Source organism: Microcaecilia unicolor, chromosome 6, assembly GCF_901765095.1.
Source record: "Microcaecilia unicolor chromosome 6, aMicUni1.1, whole genome shotgun sequence".
Lineage (NCBI taxonomy): Eukaryota > Metazoa > Chordata > Amphibia > Gymnophiona > Siphonopidae > Microcaecilia > Microcaecilia unicolor.
In genome coordinates, this window is record NC_044036.1 from 232,606,518 (window position 1) to 232,631,580 (window position 25,063).

At 46.2% G+C, this 25,063-nt stretch overlaps 1 protein-coding gene across 1 annotated transcript in view; it reads left to right on the forward strand.

Annotated features, from left to right (window-relative positions):
* Positions 1-25,063, forward strand: part of PNPLA7 (patatin like phospholipase domain containing 7) — a 2,530,065-nt gene that overhangs the window by 1,785,466 nt on the left and 719,536 nt on the right. The window contains exon 24 of the mRNA XM_030206608.1: positions 24,487-24,550. Within this exon, the coding sequence (XP_030062468.1) occupies positions 24,487-24,550 (64 nt within the window). The remainder of the gene's footprint in view (positions 1-24,486; positions 24,551-25,063) is intronic.

A 25,063-nucleotide genomic window follows, 5' to 3' on the forward strand; every position in this document is an offset into this window, starting at 1 on the left:
AATTTTACCTCTCTAGCATGCCCTGATGTTACATTTACCCAGTCAATGTCGGGGTAATTGAAATCACCCAGTATTTTCGTGTTGCCAGTTTGTTAGCCTCCCTAATGTTCGATACAGTGGGCGTAGCTAGGGTAGTTGACACCCGGGGCCGGTCATTTTTTAACACCCCCCCCCCCCCCCCCCGAAATCCAGTACTAGGCATACCGAGAATACAAAACACTCAGGACCTATAGAGCAATTCTACCATACCATAAGCAGTAATTTGTCCGAGTCACACAAGGAAAAGGAATGCATCTTAAACACTACAGTGAGCACTAGAACATCAATTCACCTATTGTAAAACGAAAACAGACAGATTAGTACAGATCGTTGATCCTGCACAGTCAATGCCAACCGAAAGCCATGTCTTTTTCACAAATAGATACACCCTAATCCACTATAGAATAAGTAATCATAAACTTTCTATTTAGACAAAAATTAAACTGAACCCCCGATGCCAGACTCTGCATACAATGCAACACCACAGAAACAGAAAATGTCCTCTAGTACTATGCAAAATATAAAGACAGCAGATGTAAATTTGAAAAAACTAACAAATACCAATCACCACTTTACAAATTAACAAATAGAAATAAAACAAATAATATCATTTTATTGGACTAATACATTTAGCTTTCAGAGGCCAAAACCTCCTTTCTCAGGTCAATTCAGTATAGTACTGTTACAGTGTCCTATCCTGACCTGAGGAAGGGGGTTTTGTTCTCCGAAAGTAAAATGTATTAAAATTAGTCCAATAAAAAGATTACCTTATTTACATGTTCTATTATAAACATTTATTAACACAGCTACAATACTACTTTATCCTAAAGCAAAAAAATAAAAATATATATTTACAGTTCGTTGTCTCTGGTTTCTGCTTTCCTCATCTTTTCACTGTCTTCCTTCTATCCAGCATCTGTCTTCGCTCTCTCTCTGCCATCCAGTGTCTGCCCTCTCTCTCTGCCCCTTCCATCCACTGTCTGCCCTCTCTCTCTGCCCCTTCCATCCACTGTCTGCCCTCTCTCTCTTCCATCCACTTCTGCCCCTTCCATGCACCATCTGCCCCAGTCTGCCATCTCTCTCTCCCCCCTTCCATCAACATCTGGCCTCTATCTCTGCCCCTTCCATCCACCATTTGCCCCAGTCTGCCCTCTTTCTCTCTCCCCTTCCACCCACCATCTGCCCTTTCTCTCTGCCCCTTCAATCCGTCTGCCCTCCCTCTCCCATCCGTCCAGGGTCTGCCCTCCCTCACGTGCCCCCCTTCCATCCAGGATCTGTCCCCTCTCTCTCTGCCCCCTCTTTTCAGCCCCCAGTTCCAGTCCCCTTCATCCACCACATGCCTTGCATCCCCCCCCCCTTTCAGCCCCAGACCCATTCTCCCACCTGCCCCAGGCATGGACCCATTTTCCCTCCTGCCCCCATGTCAGACCCCAGTTCCAGCTTCAGACCCCTTCTCCCATCTGAGCACTCCCCTCCCCCACAATCCCCTTCTCCTTCTCCCCTCTCTGAGCGCCCCACTCTCCCTAATCCCCTTTAAGCACCCCTCTGAGCTCCCCCACCCTTCCCCAATCCCCTTCTCCCCTCCTTAATGCTCTCCCACCCTCCCTAATCCCCTTTAAGCACCCCTCTGAGCGCCCCCCCACCCAATCCCCTTCTCCCCTCTGAGTCCCCGACCCGACCCGAGATCCGTTCTCCTACCCTGTCCTGCTTTAAAAAATTGTTTTCGAAGCGCCGGAAAGTAGCAGGCAGCGCGCCTTGCGTCTGTCTGCCCTGCTAGTAAAGAAGATCTCGTTGACGTCGTCGCCCTTCCCACATTGAGTCCCGACCCCCTCTGAGGCAACTTCCTATTACCGCGAGGGCGGGCGGGACTCAATGTGGGAAGGGCGACGACGTCAGCGAGATCTTCTTTACTAGCAGGGCAGACGCGAGGCACGCTGCCTGCCACTTTCCGGCGCTTCGAAAAAAAATTTTTGAAGGCGGAGCAGCGGGAGCGGAGCACCCCCCCACCCGATGACACCCGTGGTGGACCGCCCCCACCGCCCCACCCTTGCTACGCCACTGGTTCGATAGCATTTCTACATCTGTCTGTCCATCCTGGCCAGGCGGACAGTAGTACACTCCTATCACTATCCTTTTCCCTTTTACACATTGAATTTCAATTCATAAGGATCCCAAGATGTGTTTTGTTTCCTGCAGTATTTTCAATCTATTGATTCAAGGCCCTCTTCAACATACAATGTTACCTCTCCACCAATTCGATGCACCCTATCACGACAATATAATTTGTACTCCGGTATGACAGTGTCCCATTGGTTATTCTCCTTCCACCAGGTCTCAGAGATTGCCTATTATATCTAATTTTTCATTTAGTGCAATATATTCTAACTCTCCCATCTTATTTCTTAGGCTTTTGGCATTTGCATTTAAACATTTCAAACTATGTTTGTTGTTCCTATTTACATCATGCTCATTACTTGATAGTATTAATGTGCAATCTTTTGTCTGATTTTTTTATTTAAGGACACCTGATCTACTACGATCTATTTTGCAATCTCACTATCGGGATACCCTGTCTTCCCTGTTTTGGTGATATCTTTAAAAGATACCTTATTCTGAACCATGCGCTTTTGAGCGACTGTCAACCTTCCCTCCATTTCTAGTTTAAAAGCTGCTCTATCTCCTTTTTAAATGCCGATCCCAGCAGCCTGGTCCTACCCTGGTTAAGATTATTATTATTAACATTTGTATAGCGCTACCAGACGAACGCAGCGCTGAACACCTGACACAGAGAGACAGTCCCTGCTCGATAGAACTTACAATCTAAAAATACAGACAGACAAGACAATTAAGGGCGAGGAAAGTACTGGGTGAGAAGGAACAAGGATAGGGGAATTGAGTAGTGGTTAGGAGCCAAAAGCAGTGGTGAAAAGGTGGGTTTTCAGCATAGATTTGAAAACAGGTAGAGATGGAGCTAGGCGTATAGGCTCAGGAAGTCCATTCCAGGCATAAGGTGCCGCAAGGGAAAAGGAACGAAGCCTGGAATTAGCAGTGGAGGAGAAGGGGGACGACAAGAGAGATTTGTCCAGCGAGCGGAGATTATGGGGAGGAAAGTAGGGAGAGATGAGAGAGGAGAGGTAATGGGGGGCTGCAGAATGGATGCATTTAAAGGTCAGTAAGAGAAGTTTGAACTGTAAACGGAAGCGGACAGGGAGCCAGTGAAGTGACTTGAGGAGTGGGCTAGTGTGGGTAAAACGATTTTGGCGGAAAATAAGTCATGCCGCAGAATTTTGGACAGACTGGAGAGGAGAGAGATGGCTAGCGGAAGACCAGTGAGAAGCAAATTGCAATAATCCAAGCGAGAGGTGACAAGGGTTTGGATAAGGGTTCTGGTAGTGTATTCAGAGAGGAAGGGGCGAATTTTGCTAATGTTGTAGACAAAGAAGCGACAGGTTTTGGCCGTCTGCTGGATGTTAGCAGAAAAGGAGAGGAAGGAATCAAAGATGACTCCTAGGTTGCGATCAGATGAGACAGGGAGGATGAGGGTGCCATCTACTGAAATAGAGAATGGGGGGAGGGGCGAGGTGGGCTTGGGGGGAAAGACAATAAGCTCAGTTTTGGCCATGTTCAGTTTCAGGTGGCGGTGTGACATCCAGGCAGCTATGTCGGTCAAGCAGGCTGAAACTTTGGCCTGGGTTTCAGCAGTAATGTAATGGAGCCCATCCTTTCAGAATAGGCTCCCAGTTCCCCAGAATGTTGCTCAGCTCCTAACAAATCTAAAATCCTCCTCCCTGCACCATCGTCTCATCCATGCATTGAGATTCCGGAGCTTTGTCTTTCTGTTGGGCCCTGGGTGTGGAATGGGTAGCACTTCAGAAAACGCTGCCCTAGAGGTTCTGGATTTGAGCTTTCTACCTGAGAGCCTAAATTTGGCTTCCAGAACTTCTCTCCCACATTTTCCTGTATCATTGGTACCCACATGTGCCAAGACAGCCGGCTCCTCCCCAGCACTATCTAAAATCCTATCTAGGTGATGCATGAGATCCGCCATCTTCGCACCAGGCAGGCAAGTCACCAGGCGATTCTCATGTCCAACAGCCATCCAGCTATCTACATGCCTAATAATCGAATCACCAACTACAACAGCCGTCCTAACCCTTCCCACCTGGGCACTAGGCCCTGGAGACACATCCTTGGTGCGAGAGGATATTGCATTCCCTGGTGTGCTGGTCCTGTCTACAGGATTAATTCCAGCCTCACCAGGGTGATGCTTTCCTTCTAGGAGACCTCCCTCCTCCAAGGCAGCACAGGAGCTGCCAGATTGGAGGTGGGACTTCTCTACAATGTCCCTGTAGGCCTCCTCTATGTACCTCTCTTTCTCCCTCAGCTCCTCCAAGTCTGCCACTCTAGCTTCAAGAGAACAGACTCATTGTCTGAGATTTAGGAACTCTTTGCAACGAGCACACACATATGACATCTCACCAACTGGGATAGCACCCCTCTCGCTGCTGGACTACTGACTGCATCATAGTGTTATACAGTTGTTTAATTAAAACTTCTTAAGGTACTAGGAATATCAGATGAATATAATGATCCTTTTGACTGTCATGATTTGTAATTTATTTGGGGTCAGACTCTAATGAAAATTGAAAATTCCCCTCTTGGTGTCTTACTGTCACGTCCGTGGCCGTGACCCCTCTCAGACTCGCTTTATTTCCTGTGGTCAGCTTCTGAGCTGGCTTCTGTCTGTTCTTTGTGAGTTAGTTTTGTCTCTATCTTTGTGGACTGTCACCCATTCCAGACTTTAGCTCAGTCCAGTCCGGATCTTCCAGGCTGCCGGATTTGTCTGTCTTGTTTGACCTGCACAGCTCCCGTAGTGGCCTGGTGATTGCTGCAGCTTGAGCCTCAGAAGGAGGCGGGCCTAGGCCAGGGAAGAAGAGACGTCATGGAGACTCTGCGACCAACACAACAGATCTTCCTGCCCGTGCAGCGCTTCAGAAAGAGGTGAGAGGCGCTGCTCGGGTCAGTAATAGGGAGGGGGGTCTCGGTGGAGGGGGGGAGCGGCGTAGTCGACCTCAGGGGGGGCAGCGGGGGCGGGGCATGGGGCGGAAGAATGACGGGAGGCGGAGTTAGCTTTTGCAAAACAGAAGAACAGGAAGGGAGGGGGACCGGGGCTGCTAGAATTTTGCTTTTTCGTGGGGGGGGGGGGGGGGGAAGCGGTGGAAAGTGGGGAGCAGCGGGGGGGGGGGGCAAGGCCATCCATACAGGACGCTCCGGACGAGCGCCCTTGCCCCCTCCTGATCCTTTGTTTTTGTATTTTGCTGACCGGGTAGCCACGTGTATGTGTTGTGGCTTTTTTTTTTGTTTGTTTTGACATTTGCTGCATGCGCAGAGCAGCCAGCAAAACGCTTGGCTGCTCTGCGCATGATTTTGGGGCCGATTACCGACGTGTATTGTGATTCTTTGATACATTGTACGTTTCAATACCGATCTGAGCATGTGTGACTTTTTTTTTTTTGGTGCATTCTTCGTTTTTTTAAAATCGTTAGGGACTTTAACGATTTAGATTTTTTAACGTTTGGTTGATGCATCTGCCTCATAGTTTGGATTCTAAGGAGACTAGTACAAACAAACCCTTTGAAGCTAGCCCAGTAATCAAATTGCCCTTAGTAACCTTAGCAACTGTTCTACTTCCTCACACCTTAATTCACACCTTATTCAGGTCAACTGCAGTGCTACCTCTCCAGCAGGAAGAACAGAGAATAACTTTCTTTTATAGCAGTTCAAACCTAGTTACTATCCTTTTTATACTCTTGGCTGTTAAGTTTCTACCTCTAGAGACATTTTCAGTTTATGTTTCAACGCTTTTATTGATGACATTGCAAAATAGTTACCACATTCCATTTTAAAAGGTACAATAACTTAACCATGAATAAGCAAACAGCTAATATATTTTATCTTCTGTCATCAAGCTTTTATCTTTCCCCCCCCATGCCCATCTTCTCGTTATCTTTAATCAATTAGTATTGCTCTACCAATTTGCATAACTCTAATTCCAAAACAACTGGTCATGCTATGACATTTTAATTATTTAACTGTTCATTATCCATTATATTTTCATTTTGGGCTTTCCTCTCTTCTTCCCTTCTCCCATAAACCCCCTCCCTCTCCCCCCTCTCTTTTCCATTACCGTTATTGAGAGGTGCATGTATTGATAGTCTGTATCATATCCATAAAATCTCATAAAATTCCAAAACCTCACAGTTAAGAATAATAGTTGTAAGAACCTCAAAACTTTTATTGCTGTCTCTCCGCCCTCCCCTCTTTGCCGTGAAGCTCATCCACCCAGCAGTGATGCCTGACACATTGATTTTGTCTCATGTTTCTAATTATATTCTTTCCATACATACCAACTAACCCAAATTATTCAAAACTTGACTCCGTGCTCTTGGGGATATTTTGTGTAGGTACGCCCCCCAAATTTTATAAATCGTTGACGCCTCTTTGGTGTATTACGGGCGTCCTGCATTTCCCATAACATAAGTTCGTGGAGCCTGTTTCTCCAATACCAATATGAGGGTCTCCTATCCGTTGTCCAGCAATTTAGAATACATTTTTTCCCCAAAATACAAAGTTTACTAAGGAACATCTTTTCTTCTAAAGTTCCTTTGTTCCATATCGTCATGGAGCTCAGTATCACCCTCTCAAAGGACAGGTCCACCCGGTATCCAAGAACCCAGCCCAAAAACCTGAAGAGAGCTGACCAAAACCCCCGTATCTCTCTACATTGCCACAAACCGTGGCTGAATGATGCATTTGCTTCTGCACATTTGGGACACTTACTTGTTTCTACCACTCCTGCATACCATGCCTGCTTAACTGAGAAATATGCCCTGTGTATGGTGCGAAAATGGCATTCCTGCAAATCAGCACTATGTACCACCCTTACCCAGGGGCGTAGCTGCGGGTGGGCCTGGGTGGGCCTCAGCTTAGGCCCACCCAGTTTTCCCTGCTCCTCCAATCAGTGCACAGCCAGCCTTTAGCCCTGCAGCAAACAGGAATGAGCAGCTCTCCAATTCTTTCTCTTGTTCCAGCATCGCGGCACCAGGTATCGCCCCCCCTCCCTGTCCCCCCGAGCCCTCCAATCCCCCGATCGTGTCAGGGAGAAAGCAGTACCCAGGCTGCTTTAGACCTGCCCAGAGAAGCCTTTCTTTCTCCTTCAACTTCCTGTTCCCGTAGGCGGGAAGTTGTAGGAGAGAGAAGGGCTTCCAGGCAGGGACAGGTTTAAAGCAGTGTTTGTACTGCTTTCTGGATGAAGCTGCCGGTGACTCGAGGGATTGGAAGACTAGGGGGAAGGGGTGACAGTCCTGACTGCCAGACGGTTTCCCTCCGATGGAGGCCTTGCACCCCTTCCTCTCGTTGTTGCCCTGATATTTTAAAAGCCCCATAAAATTCCCCAAAGTGGCAGACTAAACAAGCAGAAATCCCTGCCCGGAGGATGTGGACTGGAAACTGGGCAAGAGCAAACTAAGTTCTGATTGAGGATTGTCCAGAGGAAGAGCCTCAGGCAGAGTTGGCTCCCCAGGTGAGAGACAGCCACCCAGCTCCCATTCTCTGGTCATCAGCTGCTCCTGCTTACCAAACGCTTCACTGTTGTGAAGTCTGGAATGAAATCCTGCACTGAGGTTTTTCCCTATTGCTTTCCTTGTATTGAGGGTTAGGAGAAATATACTGGGTCCAGAATTTATTTGTGTTCCAGTGACTGTGACTAATTCACATGTAATAAGCATTAAAAAAGAGCTAAAAACTCTTTAAAGAAAAAAGGGGAGGAAGTAATTGTTCTGAAGTCTGCTTACATGATAAATTTGATCAGCTAAGTTGGGTTAAGGTCCTAAAAATATTTATTCCTCCTAATGCTGCTTTGATTGAGTTATGCTAGTAATATTACAGGTTTATTCGTTGCTTAATTGGAGGCCTATGAGATGTTTTAGAGCTCCATTATTAATGTAGTAATTATAGAATTTTCCAGATCTAGAATTCTTGAATTTAGTATAGTAGAAAAGCCTTTGATAATTATTTAATTATAATATTCCCTAATTCCTTTAATTTAAAGAGGGGTTTCCTTTGTGTAAGCCTTTGATTATATGATATAAATGTTGATTGCACCTCGTGTAGAGAATGTAAATTTTGCAGGTATTTGTGTAAGTTAAAAGAAATTTTGTCATGTTATTGCCATAGCATCTATTATCTAGTAAGTTGCTGAGCTGGCAGTTACTGTGACTTGTCCAAGGTCACACTGTCAATTATTAGTTAAGTCTGGATTAGAAACTAGGAAAATTCGGGTTTATGATCCCCTTTACTAATATTTCTGACTTGCTACTTTTTCCTCTAGGAGCTAATTATTAAGTTAACAGTATCTAACTCAGTGTGAATGTTTTCCATTGTGGTTTATTTTATAATAAAGCGTGAACATCTTACCATTACCAGTGAGCACAGTTGTCGCGACCCGCGCCCCTACCTGCTCTCCCGCCGCGGGGGGTGGGAGCCAGCGTCCTCCGCGGCGCAGGGTAGCGGCCCGTAGTCCCCGGCGTGGGGGCAGGCTCCGCCGCGGTGATGGCGGGTCTGGCCGAGTCCGGCGGCCGGGGACTGCGGCCACCGGTCTCTCTGTCGCCGGGTGTGGAGGCGAAGTTCGCGCCGCCCAAGATGGCGACGCTAGTGCGCGTGGGTCGGCGTCTTTCTCCTTCCAGAGCCGGGGACCCTGGAGCTCCGCCTCCAATGCGCCGGATTGGAAGGCCAAGCTGGTGGTTCCGCCTGGGAGATCGGGCAGAGCCAATCCGAGGGGCTCTGCCGATACCCAGGGCCGGATTGGTGGGCTACTCCTACGAAGGCAGGGCAGTTAATATGGCACGCTATTTAAAGATGGAAACTGAGCTGACACATTGCTTCCGGTTCTGTTCCTGAAGCCCTGCTCCGTGTTTGTTACTTCCTGGTGTTCCGCCCAGAGACTTGCTTGAACCTGACTACTGCTTTGATAGCCGCCTGCCCAGAGACTTGCTTGAACCTGACTACTGCTTTGATAGCCGCCTGCCCAGAGACTTGCTTGAACCTGACTACTGCTTTGATAGCCGCCTGCCCAGAGACTTGCTTGAACCTGACTACTGCTTTGATAGCCGCCTGCCCAGAGACTTGCTTGAACCTGACTACTGCTTTAATAGCCGCCTGCCCAGAGACTTGCTTGAACTTGACTACTGCTTTGAGAGCCGCCTGCCCAGAGACTTGCTTGACCCCGACTACTGCTTGTTAGTTGCCCACGTCTCCCGACTCCAGCCAGGTCAGTCCGTCGACCCCGCGGTTCCAGCAGTCCCATTGGCCGCCTGCAGCTGGGGGGGCTCAACCCCTGGTGAACGGCAGTCGCCGCGGGTGAAGATTTGGGGTTGCACGGCTGTCCTCTGAGGCCCCTCGGGGCCTTGTGGGACCTAAGGGCTCACCAACATTGTGGACAAGACAACAGTATTTTAAACAAGTTTTTAAAGTTCAAATATTTTATTGAAAAGTTAGCATTTAAACAGAAACATAGTAATAAACTGAAATACAAAGAACTCTGAGTAAGCCATAACTGTCCCATCCTTTTGTAGAAAGGTTTCCAAAAGTATCACACCCTGCTTCCCTAGGTCTCGAAAAAATTTATTTTCTCTCCCAGGTGAGAACTCCGCATTACCCGTAATTGGCAGCAGTACACTACTCTCTGAACTATGTTTCCAAAGTTTTGTTATCTCTCTCCACAAGTATCTTAAAGGCTGCAAAAGTGGGCTATGCTTAACTTGTTGTGGAAGGTTTCTGAATTTTGCGTGTAGTAAATAATTGAGGTGCCAGGGGCTGAAATGCATGCATTCTAATTGTACATCTGTGTAGGTGTTCATACCCATTACCCAATCTCTTAAATGCCTTAAATGGCATGCTTGATTGTATGTGCGCATATCAGGGATCCCCAACCCCCCGTTCGTCTGGGCCCCGCTAAGATACTTCCATTTGAGTTTTGATTTCCTTCCGGCCCAACAAAATCGGGCCACCTGTCTCTGGTGTACACGGAGATCTTTTTTCCATATCCGTATTGGTAATATCTGCAGCACATATAAGCATTTCGGGAATACCAACATGCGGTACAGATGGATCCGGCCCAAAAGTGTTAATGGCAGAGAACTCCACCTGTTTAACTGCTCCCTCGTGTCTCGCAGTAATTGCGGAACATTGGAAGCGTATATCTGAGCCGGATCCAATGTTAATTGAATGCCTAAATATCGGAATGACCCCGTCTCCCACCGTAATGGGAACTGTTCCCAGTCTGCCTTCCTAATGTCTGGGCTCACTAAGGCCTCTGATTTTAGCAAATTTAAATGAAATCCGGAGAAGTCCCCATATTCCCTTATGCTTTCCATTAGGTGCCCCAGAGAGTTCTTGGGATTTGTTATTAACACCAGCAAGTCATCTGCAAATGCTGCTATTTTAAATTCCCGGTCTTGTATCTGTACTCCCTTTATATCTGTATTGTTACTTATCTCCCTTATCAACGGGTCAAGTGTTAAGACAAAAAGTAAGGGTGATAGAGGACATCCCTGGCGTGTACCTCGCCCAATGGGGAACCAATCCGAGGCAAGGCCATTAACAAGGACTCTCGCTCTAGGATAGGTGTACAGAGTTCTAATCGCCTGCATGAAGAACCCAGTCACGCCATATGCTTTAAGTGTTTCTAATAGGAACCCCCAATCCACCCGATCGAAAGCCTTTTCGGCATCAAAACTAATTAACATGGTTGACTGTCTTTCCCTCTGTGTTTTCTCCAGCGCTAAAAGTATTCTCCTCATATACTTTGCTATTTTCCTACCCTGGACAAATCCCGCTTGTGGCTCTTCTACCAAAGAGGGGAGATATCTGGCCAGTCTATTGGCTAGCAATTTGGCCAAAAACTTGGCCTCTGAGTTTAAAAGTGAAATTGGTCGATAAGACTCTGGGTGTTGAGCTGTTTTACCTGGTTTAAGCAGTACTGTTATATGGGCCTGGTTCATATGTTGTGGCAGAGAACCTTAAATCCGTAACTTGAGCTTTCAATACATCTCATACCATATACCATATACCATATCACTCAGGTCTAGTCCCATTGTCCCCTCTCACCAAAGAGAAGGCTCCCCTAGGTGCCTTTCTCAGCTCGGATTCTGCTTCAAAGTCATGTGTCTGGTTCTTTCATTTCCACGTCTAGGAACTGCTGAGCTTCTTGGACAGTTTGAAAGGATCGCCACTGGTTTCCATGCTGAATCTTTAGGATAGCTGGATAAAGTAGCATAAATCTGGTATTCTTGGTAACCAGTGTAGAACATATGGGATGAAAACGACGTCTTTGTTCCTGCACTCCTGCCGAGTAGTCCTGAAAGATCTTTATTGGGGAACCCTCATATTGAAGAGAGTCGCGCTTCAACCTGAAGCCTCGTAATGTTTCTTCTTTATGCAGGTAGTTAAGCACTTTGATGATGACAATTCGTGGTCTCTGCATATTTTGTTGCCAATGCCCTAGCCTATGGACTCGCTCGATGCACAACTCTCCTCGGCTATCTGAGAGGGCCAGCTCTTTTTTCAACCACTGTTCTAGTAATTGTCCAAGTAGTTTCTCTGGGATCTTTTCGGGGAGGCCCACAGTTCTCAAGTTGCATCTCCGTGCGCGGTTTTCCATGTCTTCTATTTTTTCTTGTTGCAACTTAAGCTGAATCCTGAGCCTGGTAATCTCCTGTATGTTCTGGGAGTTGGAATCCTCCACTGCTGCTATCCGAGCCTCCGCCTCTCCAACTCTCTTCTCCGTTTCGGCCCCTGAAGATTCTAAGTTCTTTAATTGTCCGGCCAACAAGTCAAATCGTGGGCTTAGAGCTGCGCTCACCGCTGCTGTTATTTGCGCCAGTTGTTTATCAGTGAATTCTCTCTCAACTGTGCCTTTCAAGTCCGCCATTTTGTGGCTGAGTTTAGGAGGTGAGGGTCTATCTTTATCAAATTTTGTACCTCTACGAGTGGTCCCAGATGGTATGGGTTTCAAATATTGCTCCATACACTCAGCAGCACCGCTCTCAGACACCCTCTCGGCACTTCGGCGGCCAGCTCAACTGCTATTGGACAACTGGTCTCTGCCCGGTCCTCGTTTATGCGCGGGACCTCAGGTACCGTTGGTCAATTATACTGGGCCTTTAACCCGTTGTCCCACGTCGTCGTATTTAAATATTCTGGGTTGTCTCTCTGGGTATCGGGCGAATAGAAGAGATATTATAAGTCCACTCTGCTAGAATTTCTTCCCCTAGCCCAGGAATATATCTTCCAACTGCTCAGTGTCGGCCGCTTAAAATGCTTGTCTGCTAGCTGATGTTCCTCCAGTCCTCTAGCTCCTTAGGTTCACTTTCTGTGTCCTTTGCCAGTGCTGGCCTGTCGGCTCCTTGCCCCGGTCCCAATGGAGTGTACTCACTGTCGCTATTCCTGCAACTGGATCAGGCCTTCCCCCTCCCGTTGGGACTCCTGTCTCTCTTGCTTTCCACCGGGTATGTCCTTTAAGAGCTTCGGGCTTCCTCTGCCGCTGCCATCTTGAAATAGCTCGCGTGTGTTTCAAATGTTGTTTTTTGTACTGGGGATAGCGCCGGCAGTGCCGTTTTCGTGTTCTTCCCGGTCCCTGTTGCCCTCCTTGCTCATAGGATCTTTTAGGAGCGGGTCCAGTATGGCCCATAAACGTAAAGCCCGGCTTAAGGAAATACTGCGATTGAGCCAATTAGTGTGCAAGGCGAGGAGGCGTTATGGTCGACAGCCCTCCCTAGAGAGTAAACAACATTTATTATCCCTGCAGACGGCATTAAATGAACTCCTTCACCAAAAAGCTGTGAAAACACAAAAGTATTATAAGTATCAGCTTTATAAGCATGGCAACAAAGGGGGGCGATTGATGGCGCGTTTAATCGCGGCTAAGCAAGGGAAAACTAGGATATTGACCATGAAAAGCGAGCAAGGTAAACGAATCTCCACAGATCAAGGAATTAGCGAGATCTTTTATAATTATTAGAAAAGGCTATATGAGAGCCCACTGGACGAAGGTCTGTCGGGGGACTCATACTTAGAGCAGTTAAAGTTACCAAGTCTATCTTCGCAAGATGAGCAGAGGCTTAATAATTCAATTACGACAGAGGAGGTGCTGCTGGCCATTAATCAATTCCAACTGTTTAAAGCTCCCGGGGTGGACGGTTACAGAGCGGAATTTTACAAAATAATGGGGGAAGAGATAATAGAACCCTTAACGGTAATGTTTAATACCTTAATACTACTACTACTACTACTAAATAGCATTTCTAAAGCGCTACTAGGGTTACGCAGCGCTGTACAATTTAAACATAGAAGGACAGTCCCTGCTCAAAGAGCTTACAATCTAAAAGACAAGAGAACAATCTAAAGACAAGTGAACAATCTAGAGGACGAGTGAACAGTTAATCTGATAGGGTGGATAGGTTGGGGCATTCTATATATCTCGAGCGGTTAGGCGCCGAAGGCAGCATTGAAGAGATGAGTTTTAAGCAGCGATTTGAAGATGGGTAGGGAGGGGGCATGGCGTATGGGTAAAGGAAGATTGTTCCAGGCATAGGGTGAGGCAAGGCAGAATGAGCGGAGCCTGGAGTTGGCAGTGGTGGAGAAGGGTACTGAGAGAAGGGCTTTGTCCTGTGAGCGGAGGTTACGGGCGGGAACATAGGGGGAGATGAGGGTGGAGAGGTAGTGAGGAGCCGCAGACTGAGTGCATTTGTAGGTAAGGAGGAGGAGCTTGAATTGTATGCGGTATCTGATCGGAAGCCAATGAAGTGATTTGAGGAGAGGGGTGATATGAGTATATCGGTTTTGGCGGAATATAAGACGTGCTGCAGCGTTCTGAACTGATTGAAGGGGGGATAGGTGGCTGAGTGGGAGGCCGGTGAGGAGTAAGTTGCAGTAATCAAGGCGAGAGGTAATGAGAACGTGATCAAGAACAGGTGCCCCCCGACTTAAACACCGCATGCATTATTGTAATCCCTAAGAGGGAAAGACCTGGAATCGGCAGCATCATACCGGCCGATTTCGCTCCTAAATTTTGAGGTCAAGCTGATGGCTAAGATCATGGCAAATAGATTAGCGAGAATTTTGCCAAAACTAATACATGATTCCCAAGTAGGGTTTGTAAAGGGTCGAACAATTGCTAAAAACGTCCGTAAAGTCTTGACCTCCTTAGAAGCTAGCAGTAGAGGGAATAAAAAATCTTTATTAATAAGCTTTGACGTGGAAAAAGCTTTCGATCGGGTCCACTGGGATTTCTTGTATGCAGTCCTTCGGAAATATGGATTTTCGGGTAGATTTTTGTCAGGGATAAAAGCATTATACTCGAACCCGAGGGCCCGCATCTCGGTTAATGGGCTTGTAACACCAGACTTTGACATAGGTAGGGGAACGCGACAGGGCTGCCCTCTATCACCTCTATTGTTCGTGCTAACGCTAGATCCTTTATTGAGAGACATAATGGAGCAGCCGGAAGTAGCTGGAATGAAGATAGGGAGAGAGGTGTTTAAGGTGGCAGCATTTGCCGATGATATTTTGGTTCATTTGACGAACCCGCAGGACTCTTTGGATGCATTGTTGGAGATCTTTTCAGAATATGGAGATTACGCGGGTTTTCGGTTGAATCTTGAGAAGTTGGAAGCCTTGGCCTCATCAGAGGAGGTATGGAGATGTTGGAGAGGTGCATTTCCTCTGCGACAGGCGCAAAACTCTTTTAAGTATTTAGGAATCTTGTTGCCTATGAACACCTCTCGCCTATATGATCTAAATATCACTTGGCTGTTGGAGGAGACCCGGAATGTGCTACAAGGTTGGCTGGATTTGCCGTTATCGCTGTTGGGTAGAATTAATCTGATAAAGATGGTACTGTTTCCTAAGTGGCTTTATGTCTTGCAGACAATACCAATCTGGTTATGTCGGAAGGATCTGCAGAAATTTAATACATTAGCATCTAAGTTTTGTTGGAAGGGTAGGAAACCACGGATTCGGTTTTCCTGTTTGGTCGGTAACTGGAGACAAGGTGGGGTGGGAATGCCGGATCTAGCGCTATATAATCAGGCATGTCAGTTACGCCATTTGGGAGACTGGTTTTTGGGAACACAGCGTTACACCCCTATAGCGTTGGAGACGGCATACTTGGAACCTTATCGGCTTTTCTCATTGTTACATCATAAAACAGGTAATCTACCAGAGGGGTTGCGTAAAAGCGTGATGGTGCGACCGCTAAGGGAGGTGTGGAGAAGGCTTGTGCGCCAGCTTGGGGGAGATCCAACAGTGTCAGACCAGCTTACAATATGTGGGAATTGTGAGTTTTTACCTGGGATGTCGAGCCGGCATTTTGTTGACTGGGCGAGTCGGGGAATTACGTGCTTGGCTGATCTGCTGGATGGAGATGGGCGGCCCCTATCAGCTGAGGACTTGTTGAGTAAGGTGGGGGATTCCTGGGGTAATAGATTTGCTATAAGGCAAATACAACATTATGTGGCCTCCTTGCCGGAAGCTTCTTTGACCGGGCAAGTGGGGGGCAAGCTACGAGATTTTTTTCACTCTGTGGGCGAGGGAGAAATTACTGTCTCCTTGCTTTGTAAGACATTAACTAGATGGCAACCCCCCAGAGATTATGGGCCACTGAGACGTGCGTGGGAAAGAGAACTGGGCTTTGAAGTGGCGTCTTGGGACGTACCGAGGGTAGTGGTGCGCATACCCCTGTTGGTAACAGATGCTCGTTTGAGAGAATGTGCATATCGATGTATCCACAGAGGGTATGTGGCAGCGACTCAATTAGCACACATGGGAGGGGATCGTAGCCCAAATTGTCTCAAATGTGGAACGAGTCCAGGTACGTTACTACATATGTTTTGGAGCTGCCCTTTAGTGAAAAGATTTTGGACTCAGGTTCGAGGCTTTTGGGAAGGACGACTTGGAATTAAGGCCCGGGGAGCAGTTGAACAATTAATTTTAGATCTTCCAGGATCCTTTCGAGGGCAGAATCGTTTTGAAGTACTGTTACTTCGTAAGATGTGCTTACTGGCTAGGAAATGTATTCTACAGTACTGGACGGTTAAAGACCCCCCAGCATACTGGCATTGGAGGAACCAGTTGCATCAGCTGGTTTCTTGGGAGGCTGGCGAGATTAGATCCTCGCAGAGAAAGAGAATTACGTTTCTGGCCCTCTGAGGTCCCTACTTACGCATCCTAAGCCCTAGAGGCCGGAGTTTACTTCTTAATGCAGGGTGAGCTTCCTATGTTGATATGGTAAAGTTCCTTCAGGTTGGGAAAAGGTGGAGGGGAGGGGGGAGGTTGGGGGGATGGGGTGAGAAGGTTAGGTTGGGGGGGAGGGGAGAGGATAAGGGGTGGGTAGTGGGTTTCGAGAGGGAGGGAGGGTCTTTGTTAAAGGAAGGCTCATTTTGGTTGCATCTGGAAATTTGATCTCTAATTGGGTATCGATTGTAATTGGCGGCACTATGTGACTTCCTCCCTATAAGTGTGGTATTATAATTTGATGACATCGTGTATGCTATAGGAGCACTCAAGATGTATTTGGTGGATGTATTTGGGACTCTGCTAGATGGTTGTTCAATCTTATTATATTGTTTTGTCATCAATAATAAAAATCGTTGAAACATAGGAGCGGGTCCGGCGCTGTTAAAGTCGGGGCTTCATTCAGGTGGGACGGAGCTCGCAACGCGACGTCCATCTCGCTGCTCGTCTCCACCGGAAGTCCCGACATTTTCAGTTTAAAACTATAGGGAAAAGGGATTGTACACTATGGAAACTAGTTAATAATGCTTGCCTCCCTGTCTTATATTTTTATTTTCTTTCTAAGACTGAACTGGGCCCGTCTGTGCCTTCAAGGGTATGGAGACTAGCTAATAAAGTTTGCTTGCTTGCTTTTTTTTTTTTAATTCTGTGTTCATCAATATCCTACAATTCCTCTTTTAAACCCTAATCTTTAAGCTGTGGCAGAAACTTTAAGTTTTAAAACTATGGGGAAAAGGGTATGAAGACTAGCTAATAAAGCTTTTCTTTCTTGCTTTTTTTTTTTTCATTCTAACTGTGTTTATCTATATCCTACAATTCCTAATTCAAACGGACAGTCGGGTTGCAATGTATTACACGAAAAAATAGGGGGGCACCTGATCACACCCTCTGTGTCAGGAGGCTGTTTTGATGTGGCGTTGGGTTCTCTGGCATGGTATGCTCCTTCGAGCCACTTATCTGGCAGGCAAGAACAGCCTGGCCGACAGAATGAGCAGGGTCATGCAACCGCACGAGTGGCCTCATCATGGTAATTGCCTGGGAGAGGGGCACCCCTCTTGGTTGACCTCTTTTGTCACTCACATCAATCACAAAGTCCCTCAGTTCTGTTCCAGACTTGTAATCAAACCAAAACAGTTTACAATATATAAAGGCAATTAAAATAATCAAAACAGCAACAAAATAGGAATGCCATAATTTGATAGTAAAGCTTAAACACTCAAGACCAACCATCATTTACACAAACACCCACTTAAATCATACTATTCACAAATATTTAACTAAAATCCAGAACAGTTAGGTTTTGTCCAAGTAAGTAGTTGCAGTTTCATTTCCTTTTCTTTCCCATTGCAAAGATCGATCAGAGGAAACTGAATAACCCATAGGCTAAATTCTATTAACCAAAAGCCAAATTGAAAAAATAAGTTTTCAGTAATACTCAGAAAGACTTAAATGAGCCTTCAAGCCGTAGGTACTGAGGGAGCGAGTTCCAAAGGGCCAGAGCAAGGAAGAAAAAAGCAGATGAGCACATCGACTCCCAATGTGCTTTTGAAGGCGGTGGTAGGATCAACCTGTTGTCAGTTAAAAGATTGTAATGTGCGAGAAGGAGTGTAGGGAAAATTCTCCGAGGACAAGCAGGCTGCTTGTTCTCACATGTGGGTCGGCATCCACGGCGGCCCCAGGAACGGAGATTTTTTCTAGTAAAATCTGAAGAGCTTTGTGACAGCCAGCAAAGCGCGGGATGGACGCACTGTGCATGCGCGGCCATCTTCCCACCCGTGCGCGTCCGTTCCCGCCTCAGTTTTTTCTTTTCCGCAGTGGAGAGTGGCTGCTTGTTGGTCTCCCTTAAGTCCCAGGAAAAATGTAGGCGCCTTTTCGCGTGCTGTTCGCTGCTTTTTTCTTGTTTCCCGTCGCCTTTTTCTAGTTTTTTCTAATTTAAAAAAAAAAAACCTCTCTTTTTTCCTTAGTTTTGGCCCTTAATAAGTTTCCTTTCGGTTCCGTCGCGGCCATTTTGGGCCACCCGTCCACGGTTCCCTTTTTTGTGCCCTCAGTTGGCACAATCGAGCCGTTTGACTTCGCCGCCACGATTTTTCCGCTGATGTCATCGAAGCCTTCCAGTGGCTTCAAGAAGTGTGCTCGGCACCAGCGGAATATCTCGGGCACTGACCCGCACTCCTGGTGCATTCAGTGCCTTGGGCCAACCATCGCCCAGACGCTTGCAAGTTGTGACTTAGCTTGAAAAAGCAGACACAGGCGTCGAGAAGAGCTCTTCGGGACTGCCTTTTCGGAGCTCTGACTGATTCCTCGACGTAGAAAGCGGTACGAAGGTCGGCGGCGTCGATATCAGCACCGGGGATGCCATCGACATCGGGAGCGCAGGTAATGGCTGTCCGAACTTCCCCTGTAGCTGTAGTGAGCTGTCGAGTGGGTCTCCACCTGTCTCGAAGGCTCCTGCTGTGCAGGCCCACCGGGACCGACCGATGTCGGATCCGACCCCGAGGAGGCGTGTGGATTCTACGTCCTCCTCGTCGGTACCGAGGAGTACCGGTGACGTGCTTCGAGCAAAGGCGAAGAAGCATCGGCACCGGTCTCCCTCGAGGCACGGTACTAGGAGCTCTGGGGCGTTGAGGGATTCGGCACCCGGAAAGTGCCGACGCCGGGAGGAGCGCTCACCCTCCATATAAGAGGTATCGGTGCGTCAATCTTCGGACAGCCTCCCAGGCCTTCGCAGATTGTGACTTCGACTCCGGTACCGGCCCCACAGCCTTCCTCGACAGCGACTCTAGAGGCATCGGCCTCGGCTGCCACCCAGGTTGACTCCCTGTCGACGTCGATCCTGATTACAGCTGTTTATCCAAATCATGAAATTCTTTAGATCTATCAGGGAGCCCCCCCCAAAGCATAAAAATGTCATCAAACAAGCGGTGTTGCGATGGGAGCAACATTCGCTCCGTCCATTGCTAATCTTTACATGTCAAACTTTGAATGTGAATGGATTAGTCATTCTCCATTTCAGGATGCTATCTTGCAATGGTGGAGGCACATTGATGACATCTTGAGCAATGTTGGTTGTTTTTGGTGAGCCTGGTTGCTAGTGTGAGAATACATAGGCCTGCTTGTACTCAAAGAGAAGATACGTACCTGTAGCAGGTATTCTCCAAGGACTAAGTACATAAGTAATGCCATACTGGGAAAAGACCAAGGGTCCATCGAGCCCAGCATCTTGTACACGACAGCGGCCAATCCACGACACCCAGATCCCTTTCTTGGTCCGTAACTCCTAACGTGGAACCTTGCATGACGTAGCTATAATTCAGGTTCCTTTTTCCCACATGCATCACCTTGCACTTGCTCACATTAAACGTCATCTGCCATTTAGCCGCCCAGTCTCCCAGTCTCGTAAGGTCCTCTTGTAATTTTTCACAATCCTGTCGCGAGTTAACGACTTTGAATAACTTTGTGTCATCAGCAAATTTAATTACCTCGCTAGTTACTCCCATCTCTAAATCATTTATAAATATATTAAAAAGCAGCGGTCCTAGCACAGACCCCTGAGGAACCCCACTAACTACCCTTCTCCATTGTGAATACTGCCCATTTAACCCCACTCTCTGTTTCCTATCCTTCAACCAGTTTTTAATCCACAATAGGACATTTCCTCCTATCCCATGACCCTCCAGTTTCCTCTGTAGCCTTTCATGAGGTACCTTGTCAAACGCCTTTTGAAAATCCAGATACACAATATCAACCGGCTCCCCTTTGTCCACATGTTTGTTTACTCCTTCAAAGAATTGAAGTAAATTGGTCAGGCTAAAGGCCTTATATTCTCACAACCCTCTCACCTCCCCTTGGAGTTGTCTCCTTTTTCTGTTTTTCTTTTTTTGTAATATTGTACTGTGGTAACCGCGCTCTTGTGACGGGCGGGAAGGCACTTGCGCATGCACAGTGGAGCATGTTTCACACTTCACTAAGTTCTTACTAGCTTGTTATAAGCTTGGCTGGGCAATGCGGGATCGCATTACCCATGCGTGCGAATATAAGACCTGTCCTCAGAGAATACCTTCTGTAGGTAAATATCTTCGTTTTACAGATTGCAGAAAAAGAGAGTAGAAATAGCTGGAGGACTGACCTAGACTAGGCAATAAAATTTTGAATTTGAAAGCCCTTATGATGAAGGTACACCTAGATATTTTTGCTATCATGGAGATGTGTTTCAGTGAATCCCATGAATTGTATAGCCATACCAGGTTATAATCTGTTCAGGAAGAGAAGAGTGAGGAAGAGTACTTTATGTGAAAAAGAATATGCCGGAGGTATGAGGAAAGGAGAAGGCAACAAGTGTTTTTCTATTTGAGCTCAGGTTATTTTTCTGTTTATTTGACACATTAGCCAAATAGCTAGCACCCCTTCTGCCCACATGAACATCCTGTCAAAAAAAGAGTAAGAGTTATTTACATTTCCTCTTACCACTGAGTCTGAATTTGCAGGTAGGCTTATTGCTATGGCAGACACTGTGAGCTGTTTCAAGGCATTTAAATGTGGCAGAAAAGTTGATCACTGACAGCTCTGATATTTCATAACCCAGACCATGGTGTGGGACATTTGCCAACAGTGCACCAATACTTCATCATAGGTTCCAGATCTTTCAGTATGTTGGAGGCGTGGTGTATCTCTGAATCATCTTCCACTCCCTGGCGCTAAAGTGAGATGAAAGTTTTTAGTGAAACCCCAACAGCCAGTCAGTGCCACTGTAGTCATTTTGAGTACCAAGGGAGCAGGAACAAAAAAAAAAAAAAAGGGACTGTAAGAGGAGTCCCCGGTGAAGAGAAAATTAGACCCCTCCCACCATCTCTGTTCCCCTATGTTGCAGAGCCAAAGGGCATAAAAATCAGATGCAACACCATCAGCAAGCTCATTGACATAATAGACAATACCTAGCCATGATGCCTTGGACACCAAAGTTGGCACCATCAAAAACAATAAAAGTGACAACTATACAGATAGCCCTTGACAAGACTGTAATCACTGAGCTGGAGGCAACACTCAAAAATGCTTCTTAAAGTCTGTTGAGAACTTCTTCAGAGACCTGACTCAGCCATCACTGTTGAAGGAGGTTTCCTTTGTAATAGAGAGGTTTCATGAGAAAGAGCCATCTCAGAAATGTTTATTTTATATTATTTTTTAGAATTTCACTCGAATGCAATCATCCAAGAATCATGATGAACTACAAATAAATAAAGGAAAAGAAAAAAACACCAAGAAATAATGATTAAGGAGCCCTTTTACAAAGCCACACTAAAAGGTGGCCTGTGCTATGACTAGCTCAAGGGTTTCTCGCTTGGTGAGGCCATTTAGCGTGGCTGAAAATGGCTGCATTTTCCATTTTAGCAATAAATTGGCCACATGCTAATTTTTCTATTAGCTTGTGGCTATTAACACGTGAGCCCTTAACTACACCTACTTTCTAGGTGTTAAGGTCTCACATGCTAATCGGTTAGCGCATGGTGATAATAGCTGCACTGATCAATTAGCGTTGGCCACGTTTACTTTCCATACCCAAACATGTGGGAAGTGAATGCAGATGCTAAAACTACCGCTGGGCACATGAGCGCACCCCACTATAGTGGTTTTTATCCTGTGGTAAGCACACGGTAGTGATTACCTCAGCTTAGTAAAAGGGCTCCTAAATTACTGTAGCTGATTTGCAGAAGTCTATTGTAGGGAGGGCAGGCACAGCAAACCAGGATGATGACAAACTAAACTTAACAATAAAAAGAAAATATAACGTGGAAATAGCCAGGTGGCAATCAAGAGAAAAAAAAAACCACCAAAACCTTTAGGCCAGAATCAAATCAACAAGGCATCAGCCTATAGCAGCCTCTTTGAGGTAAATGTGTGGTAATCTATTAATAGTCATAAAGACCTGGTTTTCTAGGTGGGGGAATGGGATTGTTAACTCATGTTCGTTCTTGACACTTAAAAGCAATGTGCTAAATGAAAAGTAGTCTGTACAACAAATTACTCTGCTTAGTCCAGACAGGATACATTATTTATACAATTTTTACCTTAAGATGTTTTTTCTTCCCCCATTGAGATACTCATCAGCCATAGTCATAGCAAGGAATGCGATATAAAATATGCATTCTTGATCCTGATTCCTCTTTGACATTTCCAGGACAAAGAATGTAGAAGTCTGCCCAACACTGGCCTTCCCAACTACTGGAGTTGTTGTCTAAGCACTGCTAAGTTTTATTTTGATTCCATTCTCTTTTTATATAGGGATCCTTTGTGTTTATCTCATGCATTTTTGAATTTTGTCACTGTTTTTGTCTCCAGGCATCTACCACCCTGGAGGGTATTCCAGGCATCCACCACCCTGCATGTGAAAAAGTACTTCCTGATCTTACTACCAAGTCTATCACCCTGCAACCTCAGTTCATTTCCTCTGGTTCTACTGCTTCCCTTACTGGAAAAGATTTGTTTGTATATTTATAATCTTTTAAATGTCTGTATCAGGGCCTCTGCTCCAGGTACCCAGCACTCCCACCAGCTGCCTACCAGGTGCTGTGGAGGTCTTTCTGCATATTCCTCCCAGCATTCTCTGGAGTGACACCCAGGTCCATCCCAAGCCACTCAGGGGCTCCGCTGCATATGCCTAGCGCTCCCACCTGCCGCCTACCAGGTGCTGTGGAAGCTTTGCAGTCCATCTAAATATTCCTCCCAGCATTCTCTGGGGCAACTCCCAGGTCCACCCTGATCCACTTGGGGGCTTCTATTTCTAATGGCTCCAATACAGTTTCTCTTCTTGATGCTGACTTTTCCAATCTCTTTCTCTATCTGAAACCACTGCAAACCTCAGGACCACATTGCCCACCTTCTGCTTTCATTCAACCATTTCCATTCTCTCTGAGTTCATCTCATCTTCGTCACTGTCGTCATGCCTCTCCTATTCTTCTCCATACTCTCTTGCTCCTTCTCCTGCTCTCTGCTGGGGATATCAGTCCCAATCCTGGTCCTCCAAATCAGCTCTTACCCTACTCGTGCAGGTCAAACCACAATGTCTCCAATCTTATTTCTGTTGCTCTCCTTTCCCCTTCTTTGCCTTTCTCATGTGCCCTTTGGAATGCCTGCTCTGTCTCCAACAAGCTTGCATACATCCATGACCTCTTTATCTCTCATACTTTCCATCTGCTTGCACTAACTGAGACTTGGCTTTGTCCTGAAAACTCTGCTTCAGCTGCTGCCCTGTGTCATGGAGGTTACCTATTCTCCCATATACCTCGCCCAGTTGGCCACTGAGTTGGTGTTAGGCTGCTACTGGCTTTCTCTTGTAGATACCTCTTCTTCCACCTCAGTCTCACTGCTTTTGTTCCTTTGAAGTCCACTCCATCCGTCTATCCATTCCTCTACCTCTCTGAGTAGCAGTCATTTATTGACCCCCTGATAAAGTCAGTGAGAAAGGAAGAAAGGAGAATTGACTTCTGGCTTTCCTTCTTTCTCAAACCTTTATCTCCTTCCCTCATTCGTGGGGATTTTAAAATTCATGCTAATGACACCTCTGACTTTTATGCCTCTCAGTTTCTTGCTTTAACAGCCTCTTTCAGTCTTCAGCTGTGCTCCACTACCCCTGCTCACCAGAATAGCTACTGTCTTGATCTTGTCATCTTCTCCAACTACTCGCTTTCAAATTTCTGCACCTCAGTTCTTTTCCTCTCTGGTCATCGTCTGATAACTTTCACATTTAATAACCTCTCCCCACCAGGTCTGTCCAATCTCCACCAATACATTTAGGCTATTGACCCTTGCACACTCTCCACCAGTGTGTCATCCATCTTCTGAACCACTATGTTAAACAAGTCCCTCTCTTTGGCACAGTGGGTCTCAAGAGTGTTCCACCTTTCAAATAATTTATTTATGTCTTTATATTGAGTAATGTTAGGTAACTGATGAGCTGCCATGTGTGCAAGAAATGACATCTATGTTGGAGAAATATGTTGAAGTGCTGCTGTAGTTTTTATCTTTGGACTTCTCTTGTATGAGGTTAGCATGAACCCTGTTTTGCTGAACTGTAAACATATTTTACAATCTTTGTTCTTTCAGGTCCAACTTTGCTCTTAACAAGTGACAATATCAAGCAACGACTGGGTTCAGCTGCCCTGGACAGGTAGAGAGCCCCTTCATTTACCATGCAGTGAATACTTCTGCAAAGAATGGTGTTTTATATATGTGATCAAGAGACATTGGTGCAAGAATATTAAGTGCTGTAGATGAACTTTCAGGTTTGCTCCTTCACTCTATTAACTTTCAGGCTTCCTCTTCCCCTTTTGAGATAATGATTAAATTCAACAGTTATAATCACTCCAACACTAGTCCCAGTACAGTCTTGTAAAAAAATGTATAATTAGGCATCATACTTTCAAATATTAAATTTGGTTTATATATATATGCTGTTTTGACTCATCTATCCATAGACCCCTTCTCTTCTCAATCTACACCTCTTCCCTGGGCTCCCTGATCTTATCTCATGGTTTCCAGTATCATCTCTATGCTGATGACACCCAACTGTATCTCTCCACACCAGACATCACCGCGGAGACCCAGGCAAAGGTATCGGCCTGCTTATCCGACATTGCTGCCTGGATGTCCAACCGCCACCTGAAACTGAACATGTCCAAGA